Here is a 10279-nt window from a genome sequence, read left to right as displayed (position 1 = left end):
CTCAGCCACCCAACTATAGCGAAAATAACAACAGCATGTGCTGCAAGAAAGAGGAAAGAAGGATCGACAGATGGAACCAACTCAATCATTTTGCAAGGTGTCTAATAGACTTTCAACTGTTGATTAACATTAATAATGTTATCTCTTCAGAATAGGTACAACTTTGGAGTAAATATAATATTTTCATCATTTTCTACTTCATTTGGTCCTAAGCATACATATTACATCTTCATTTGGTAGGTGTTCAAGAAGTATCACTTTCATCATCTCTATCTTTACAAGTTTTCTACCCTAAATGGTGAGAACATACAATTCTCACACCAGTAATGGAATCCTTCCCATCCATTTTCAAAGCATATCTTTCACACAACTGCCTATTACACTTAGTCCTATGATTAACAATTTTTCTTTCACCTAACCCTGATGTATGCAAGTGAGGAGAATTGATATTACCAGCATCACCCTTTCTTAACCATATATATAGCATTAAAAGATGCTAGTTGAAAAAAATCCTTGACATCTTCATATTGTATAAAATGATAGCACAATTGATTCTCATGAATGATTTCTTGGAGATCCCAGTAAAAGTACTATTCATTTATGTTTTTAAATCCATTTTAAGTTAGTTCTTTGGTTTTGAGTCCATAATATTTTTGCCTCGTAACCAATGCATATATACCTAGTATGAGCAAGCTCAAGTGTTCCTGCAACCTACAACAAGCAAGGTATCATGCAACAGTAAGCAACTACAAAGTAAATTTGTAGACGAATAATCGATAGGTGGTCAGATGCCCAGATTCCTAGTACGTGTCCTAGGTCTGGGCCTTGGACTATTTAAAAAAACAAAAGGAGAAATAGGTATGTTTTGATGGTGCAGGTGGGGTGTTAAAAAAAGGGAGGATGTCTGGGTTATGCAGGGGTTGTCTACACAAAGAAGCAGGTGCAAGTGTTGTGCCAAGATACAAAAACAAATGTTTGAAAAAAAGAAATCAGCATGTTATTAAAGATCCTTCGTTTCCTCCTTGATGAAACCTATTCCACATGCAAACTGCACCCCAGGTAGCATGCCATCCGTCATTAAAATTTTACTCCCATGGACCATTGGTCTCATGGATGTCATTCAAATCCTTTCATTGCATTTCATTTCCTTATCATTAACAACATCAGTCCCTCTAAATTTGCAACAGCCAGCATCGAAATACCAATATATTTACTCAAATTCAACTGTCTATTTAAGCATAAAAGCATTGATCAATCATCCCCGTCATTCATCCTATAAGATGATATACTTCAAACAACACAATGTTCTAATGCATGAATATAAATCCTGCATCTACCATAACAAGCTAAAACTCTGAATAGATTAAACGAGAATCAGATTCAAAGTGAAAATACAGTATATAAAGCGGTGTTATTTGGTTTGGGCAGGGATGCTAGAAGTCTTTCCTGTGCTAAACAAATAAACAATTGTCAATATGGTCCCCTTCACTTCTGCTGCTTCCAGGATAGTGGATAGAAGCTTCATGGTTGAGTCAAAAGAATTGATGTTCAACATTGGAACCTTTGAGGAGGTATATATCTCTTTATATATATTGCGTGTTTGTCATTCTCTGGTCAAGGATTTTGCAACAGGGCCTTATTTTCCAGTCAACCATTGTAGGGGCTTTGCATTGGCTGTACTGGCCTTGAACACTCAAAACGATGCTCTAGAATTTGTAACAAGACTAGTGTACTTTAATCCGGATATTTGTTTCAAAAAGTTGCATGTGTACTCAGGAGACTTGTTCAGTGTCTATTGTTTGAACACCATCATTGTCAGGGTGATTGGAGACAAGCATGGGGATCAAGTTGAATTACAGAAGATAGCTCAACAGGAAGCCTGGGAACTTTCAAAATAATCAAAATGTTCTGCCTGAACTGTTAAATATCTCAGAATCTATTCAAGGAAAAGGTAGGTGATGAAAGAAAATGAAGCTCCCATCCAATCACTTAGATATATATCCAGATTGGTTAATCAAATTTGATTTGAGATCTGATTTGTAAATCTAGTGATATGATCAAATATATCCCACCTTTATTGCAAAAGATTGCAATTGGATGGAGCACTTGATCTTTCATGACATTGAGTTTCGTGAAAGATATACAACCCATTAATCCGGTCTGTACTGCAACCCACCTCCAAAAACAGTTGGTTGTTTTAAGCACCAGGCAGGTTTTGGATGAAATCCCCACTGGTAATATAGCCTATCGGCTACTAATATAAATAATAATTATATCTACCTGCTGTTATGGTCCCCATCTAGAATCCAGGTCCTCAATCCAAACATTAAAAAAGGTAACTGAAAAATTCATCCTTTCCATTGACAACACTACCAAAACAGAAATCTAGCCACAAGAACTTAAGTTGAGAACATCAAACATCAAGTGCAAACAAATTTACTTTCTGGGCCGTGATACAATCACCATTTGCATCTTATCAATTTTATGATTAAAAATAATATAGAATATCGTATGTAATTCTGTTAACAAGCAATTGCAAGAACACCCCTGAACTAAAAATGTGTTCATTCATCATGAAAAACTATGAATGAACAAGAACGTGGTTTGGAGATCAAATATAGATCAATAAGCAGCAAAGAAAGACTTGAGCCAAATCACCTTCGGAATTCCCCTCTATTGCTAGATATCATACACAAAAAATACAATATAAAAGTGTAAATGAACAATACAAATGTTAAGATAAATGATGCCATCAAAAAGTGTGCTTGTATATGTATGACATTATGAAAACACTCACCATTTGTTTCCTAGAGCTTCTGACATTTTCCACCATGGTTTCATATCAGTAAAATCAATAAACCACATTTGGCCACAGGCATAGCTTGCTTGAAGGACATACCCTACCTTAGTATTAAATATTATGTAATTTTATAATATATACACTGGGACAGAAGCTAAGGCGTACAACTTAGGATGCATGTCCGTTCAAATAGGCATGCATATTTATGATTACGAAACAAAAACAGCTGATGATAACAGCTACAATGACAAGTCTAAGCTGGGTCTTCACAAATTTACATAGTTGCACTTGAAAAATAATAATGACATTAACATAAAACAGAATCATACAATTCAAACTACGTTTGAAATAAAGCATTTTATCTCAAGCAATCATTCCTTACAAGCAGTAAGTCAGACTTCACAGAAATGTCAACTTGTGACACAAGTTGTATTTCTTCAAATTATTTTGCAACAATTAATTCATTGCATACTTCTGAGTCCAACTCCTTGCAGTTGTCTCATATTTGGACCTATCAGTCTTGTACATATGAGCAATCTCTGGTACTAGAGGATCATCTGGGTTTGGATCAGTCAGCAAAGAGCAGATTGAAAGCAACACCTGCAAAAAACAGAAAATTATATAAGTACACTGATATCCACACTGATCTCAAGCTAATATATGGCAATTACTAAAGCATAGAGGATAAAAATAGAGACTTCAGAAGGATATAATAAATTTACAACCTTGGAAATTGTCAATGCAGGACTCCACTGTTCCTTCAAGATATCAAGGCAGATACTCCCATTGCTATTTATGTTTGGATGGAAAACCTTAGTCCTAAATGCAACCTGCATTGTAAGAAACAGTACCAAACAACAGTTACAACAGGATCGTGCCTGCATAGAAACACCCTGCTATGATTATTACTATTAGCAATAATCTAACACATTAATCAATCCAGACATCCCCTATAAATCAATCCACACGCCATTTTTCTATAACTATATTTCCACTCAGCCAATGCGTGTATTACTCCGTATACAGGAGCCTCAGTTGTCAAACTGCCAGAGGCAGCACGCCACTTATGCTTTTTCAACATTACTCCAGGCAACTTACCTTGGAAGTAAGCTTCAAAAAGCAAGTGAAAGGTTCCAGACGTTTCTGCCTTTCAGAAGACTGTCAATTCTGGGTATTAATTTGTATCTGCTACAACATCTTCTAATATAAAATCCAATGATATATACATCATGATGCCATTCTTCTAATATAAAATCCAATGATATATACATCACGATGCCATTAATTGAGCTAATCCACCACAACATTATTTATCAATCAAAATGTATATACCATGCCTTCCAATAGCCACCCTCCGTGAACTAAAATATAATAAGTGGTTCATAGAACTGTCCATATTCATTTTCTGCACATAGCATAAATATGGTATCTAAATCATGCCTATGACATGTTCAGTTGTAAGAGTGATGTGAATATCCAATGATGGTAGCATTATAAGGAAACTTATTTAATCCTGACAATATCTTGTGACTCAGCCAATGCGTGTATTACTCCGTATACAGAAGCCTCAGTTGTCAAACTCTACCAGAGGCAGCACGCCACTTATGCTTTTTCAACATTTCTCCAGGCAACTTACCTTGGAAGAAAGCTTCAAAAAGCAAGTGAAAGGTTCCAGACGTTTCTGCCTTTCAGAAGACTGTCAATTCTGGGTATTAATTTGTATCTGCTACAACATCTTCTAATATAAAATCCACTGATATATACATCATGATGCCATTCTTCTAATATAAAATCCAATGATATATGCATCATGATGCCATTAATTGAGCTAATCCACCACAACATTATTTATCAATCAAAATGTATATACCATGCCTTCCAATGGCCACCCTCCATGAACTAAAATATAATAAGTGGTTCATAGAACTGTCCATATTCATTTTCTGCACATAGCATAAATATGGTATCTAAATCATGCCTAAGACATGTTCAGTTGTAAGAGTGATGTGAATATCCAATGATGGTAGCATTATAAGGAAACTTATTTAATCCTGACAATATCTTGTGACTCCTTACCACCAAGGATTTAAATGTTTCTTAAATACAGACTCGAATTTGATATATCTATTGACAATAAGTAAGCACATAACAGACTTAATTCATTATACCTTTGGAGGCTTGAATGGATAATCAGGAGGAAAGTGGATTGTGACAAGAAATACACCTCCTGAATACGGACTTTCAGGAGGACCCATTATAGTGGCTTGCCAATGAAACATGTCATCTGCTACTGGACCTGGAGATACATGGAACTTATTAATTGTGCAAATGAAACTAGCAAATATCAACATTTTACTAATTCCGCAATCATTAAAACTATTACTTTGGAATCAATTTATGGTAAACATCACACACAGCCAAACATGCTCCCCCCAATGCAAACATGGTCATAGAGGTACTACATACAAGGAATGACTACCTATTCATAGTTGTCAATATTATTATCTTAAAGACATATCCATTTCAAACATACATTTCATATGATTTTATGTTTTCTTTATTCTCGTCATATAATTTCAACCTCAACTAGAAAATGAGTTTTCCAAATTTCTAGAACCGATGATTATGAAGGGATGCAGCAGAGCATTAGCCAAAACAAACACAAAATAAACAAATTCCCCATGAAAAAAATGACAGAAAAACTTGTAAAGCAACATGGTCAATGAAAAGTCATCCAATTGATATAAAGCGAAAATAACAAGCTCCACTTTTCAAGTATCTTTCATTAAATTAAGTTTTGCATTATTTTCATCGTGAGTTCAACTTTTAGGAAGCAACCTGACATTTTTATAGATACAGGGTCAGATTCATTACCAGCAATTTTTAGAATGATAATAATAAAAAAAGGTTTTCAAAGCCAAAAAGTGAATCAAGAGAATGAACTGATTTACCCCTCAAACCAAAACCAGGATCCATACCAAAAAGGATACATAGGTTTTAAGCTGCAACCAAAATCTTTTCTAAAGAAAAAGTGGGAGCATTTTATTACAAAGACAAAGCTTTCTACAACTTGAAAAAACTATAATTATGGATTAAGTGCACAGCACATTCACAAAATTAGTCAATGAATATCATCGCTAACACAGGTGATTGCAAATAGCTAAATTTGTAATACTACTGCCAGTCACAACAAATTGAAATATGTAAACTATGACAATATAAAGGAAATAAGCTACATCACATTTATGTACAAAGATAAGATTTGCATCCAACTCAAGCTAATCACTTTGTGAGATGTTAGTCCTCAGTTGATGAGGTGTACTTGATTGAATTGGTAATTTCACCAGTTTGTAGGTTGTAGACAGGCATCAAAACCAGCTTCATTGACAATCATTAATGAAGAAATAACAGTACATAAATTGTCAACACTCCTGCAGGAAACACAAAAGCGAGATGCATATAGAGAAAAACTAAAGACAAGTGGAGAACATCTCCATTTCTCTATAAATGTCAGTATCAAAATATAAATTGAAGTATTTACATATCAACCTAACCTATATTTTCCAATAACCTTTATTAAGGATAACAATAAAAACAGTTCACCACTTTACACTACGAAAATTGTCAGTCAGACAAAGACAGCACTAATTGGAACCAATTTGTGAGCTCTCACAAACATGAAGGACAAGGCATTGTAGAAAAAATTCAACAAAAGATTTATATATACACCCTGCTTGTAATTAAAGTCATCCCAATTCCCACTTTATTAAGGATAACAATAAAAACAGTTCACACTTTACACTACAATAATTGTCAGTCAGACAAAGACGGCACTAATTGGAACCAATTTGTGAGCTCTCACAAGCATGAAGGACAAGGCATTGTAGAAAAAAATTCAACAAAACATTTATATAAACGCCCTGCTTGTAATTAAAGTCATCCCAATTCCCACAAGAAGTTACTATAAAAGTTAACAGATCAAAATAATTAATTAGCCAGCAGGTCCAGGCTTAAAAATCAGCTACTGTTAATTAGAATTCAACTGACAGAACAAACACCCTCAAATCAATCCAACAGCAACCTAAGACTTAAGGTTAACAAAACTCTTACTTTTTAATGTTGGATTCATTGCTGAATTGGATCCAATGATCTTCGCTCAATTGTAATGGGTTTTGTCTTTTAAAATAAGGCCACAAGAGCAAGGACTACATTTTGTGAACAAAGATGATGCGGAATTATTGAGAAATGCAGCAGAATTAGAGCAAGAAAATGGACACAAATTAACCAACAACAAAAGGAAATTTCAACTCTTCCTAGCTTCCATGTTGGTCAAAGGAAATGGCATCAGCAAAAGATGATTAGAAGCAGTAATTTATAAGAAAGTTGCAACCTCAAATTGCCAACCCAGAGCTGGAAGATCAAAAAGTGAGTTCTGATTTTCATGTTGCAAACCTAGCCTAAGGCACCCGTGGCTCCATATTGACAAAATTGAACTTGACTGAATTTAAAAAGAATCTGCAGGATGCGCAATTGAAATTGCAAAAATTGCAAAGAAAAAGCAACTGGTTGCAGTTGTAGTGAACAATAGCTCAAAAACAGGCAAAAATCTTGCAAAAGGCAACTATCGTTACATGTCTAAATATGAATTTGTGAAAGGCATGCATGCCACAATGAAAAAGTGGTGCCCATCAAGAGAAAAAGCAGTACCGAGAGGATTTCTATCCATCCAGTTTAAAGAGAGTAAAGTTTCAAGGGTTTCTGAGGCCTTTTTAGATCTAGAAAAGATGAGAGAGCACTCATCATGCAATCACAAGTCTTGAGTTTCAAATTGTAATTTGTGAGGTTAGACTTCATGATGCAGAGAAAACAACAAATTTCATAATATATAGCCACCAAAAGGCCTTGGCCACACAGAAGCCAGAACCTAGTACTATAGAAATCAGGTATAAAAAGATTATAGATGCTTGGTCAAATCACATTAAACCAAATTTTTTGGCTTGGTCGGACTATCTATTTCAGTCACCAGTACATTTTTTGTTAAACATATATCTATATAACGTCTAGATAGATAAGTCAAGCAACAACAAAAAGGCAGAGTAACAAAATCAACTATATATTAAGGCAATTGCTGGATACAGTAGATCCATGAAAAGCTAGTACATTTGGCAATGTGCAACATCAGTAACAATTCTCAACCGAGGCTGCAACTGCATTCATATCCCTTTAGCTTACTCTTTGTGGATTCACTTGTTGTAGTTTCAGGAAGAGATATGTTTAATGCAAATATAAAAGACATCTACATATTTAGGTAGAGAAGTATACACAGATATAAATTATAAAGGGAGCAAATATAAAAGAGATTAAAAGGGGTGATTTAAGTGGCCATCGTCAGTTGAAGCAAGCAATATTGTCAGGGTGGCAGAACAATTTGTGCAGTGGATTAGTGCTCATTAAAACAAGCAGAGGGAGTTGGTGCTTCCAGTGGGTCAGAGCCTGCAAAGTGTAGGAGTTGGAGCTTCCAGTGAGTCAGTGCTCATAAAAATAGGGGTTGTAGCCTCTAGTAGGTTGGAGCCTACAAAATATTGTAAAAGATCAAATTTATATAAAAAAGCATTTATTTGTCATAATTTTCACCCATATTGGGTTTCCACGTATAGTGATGGTCCACGGACACCAAGTGTAGGCGAACTGGTTGGCACAGTTCAGTTTACTCCTGAACTTTGTCGTACCGTTCAAACATCCTATCACAAAATTTGCATGATACACGACAAATGGGAAGAAATTTCTTTAAAAGCATTCAAAAGATATGTCTCAAATGTCGTAAAGGTATCTGCATTCAAAAGAAATGTCTCAAATGTCGTAAAGGTATCTGGCTTCATTGAGAACTCTAAAATATAGTATTATAGCTAGCTACATTTTCGTAGAGATAACTCGAAAAGAAAAAGAAGAAACTGCTATACTTAATGAACACTGCCTATTCACTAAGAATTGCCTAATTATAATATATCAGATTACATTACAGAAGGCGCATTAAATAAAAACTAAAAATATTAATAAAAATATAAAATAGTTAATAAGTAGTAAATCTAGTCACACATTAGAGACTATTGTGTTAGATTTATAAGAGATGCGGTGTACACCTATCATTCCTCTCTGGGAAAGAAATTGTCAACGCTATGGAGAAAATTTGTTTCGAATGGAAGCTGAAGAGTCACTCCAAATATTAGGGAATGGACCCTAACCATGATATAGCTATAACCTTAATCAGACCCACCCCCAGCTAACTACACAAAAACATCCATAGAGCTTGCTGCAGACGCGCATCCACGCCAACAAAACACAAGATATCGCCGGATGCGTGTGAAATAAAGACGTACAACAACTAAGAGATTGTATTTGTCAGATCTAAAAGCTGAAACATCATAAAACCCCAAAACCTACAAATTCATTATTACCCCTCCCAAGGCATACATTTTCCATTGACCCCATAAACTATTTCCCAAATAAAAAGTTCAGATCGAGAACCTACCAGCGCTGCACGAAGTAGGTGGATCCTTCTGGAGATCCTTCAATTCCTTGAGAATCCGCTTAGAAGCCATGAATTCTCCTTCACCAACAGTACCAACGGGGAGATTCTGTGCAAAAAAATCCTCACAATGATTAGAAAGAAGCCGGAGGGCAAGTAAAAGAAGGGGAAAGAGAAAAGGGCATCATCAGGCCTACGTTGCGTGTGAGACGGCGAGGACGCAGGCGTAGGAAGAGCGGCCGGAAGAAATACGAATACGATTGGCAGGCGAGAGGGAGAGGAAAGAAGAAGGAAGGATTCAAACCCCTTTCTGCAATTACATACGCTATCCCTTTCGTTTGTTTTAATAGGAAGTTGTTAAAATCGAAGCATTTTAATACCCACCAAATTACCAGTGATGGGAAGGGTTTGGCGCGTCATGCGTGGAGCTTCCACATGGGCCCGCCGCCCTGCTGCCTGCGACCTCACATTACCCCACCATTTTATCTCCCCTTTTGCTTCATATCAACGCTACATTTTCGTCTTCCTTTTTCACCTTTCAATCGCCTGATGTGGACGCCTCACTTTCTACTTTTGTTTTTTACAATAATTTTTCCATATAAAGTTTATAATATTCTATATTTTTCCATTAAGTTTATAATATTTTATATTTTTCCATTAAGTTATAATAATTTTTTTTAATATTTCTAATGTGACTTAACATTTGTGACCTTAAATATAATAAATATTAATTTTTTAAATCTTTTTTATATGAATAAATCATTTTTATTTCGTATAATTAAAACTACACTATTCTCAAAAAAAGGTTTTGAATATAAAATTATCTTGCGAGAGGTAAATGACAAAGCTCAAAAAGCTAACATCAATTGAAAAACATGGCCCTAGGCTAGAAACCACAACTAATTGCATTAAGCAGTTAAACCGATGCCTACATTATCTTCAATAGGGTATGG

At 35.3% G+C, this 10279-nt stretch overlaps 1 protein-coding gene across 1 annotated transcript; it reads right to left on the bottom strand.

The window, feature by feature from the left end:
- Window positions 1-2882: 2882 nt before the first annotated feature.
- LOC149534746 (ubiquitin-conjugating enzyme E2 28-like) lies at window positions 2883-9674 on the bottom strand. The gene is made up of 5 exons (XM_089804393.1): window positions 9524-9674; window positions 9330-9435; window positions 4969-5096; window positions 3526-3630; window positions 2883-3400 (listed from the first exon to the last, which is right to left on the bottom strand). Exons 2-5 carry the CDS (start codon window positions 9397-9399, stop codon window positions 3257-3259), a joined length of 447 nt encoding a protein of 148 aa, XP_089660519.1. The 5' UTR covers window positions 9400-9435; window positions 9524-9674; the 3' UTR covers window positions 2883-3256.
- Between the last annotated feature and the right edge of the window lie 605 nt (window positions 9675-10279).

Source organism: Cupressus sempervirens, chromosome 10 (genome assembly GCF_028749045.1).
Source record: "Cupressus sempervirens isolate cs-2001-9-10 chromosome 10, ASM2874904v1, whole genome shotgun sequence".
Classification (NCBI taxonomy): Eukaryota; Viridiplantae; Streptophyta; class Pinopsida; order Cupressales; family Cupressaceae; genus Cupressus; species Cupressus sempervirens.
The sequence above is the reverse complement of the archived record's forward strand: the minus strand, read 5'-3'. Positions and strand labels throughout refer to the sequence as shown.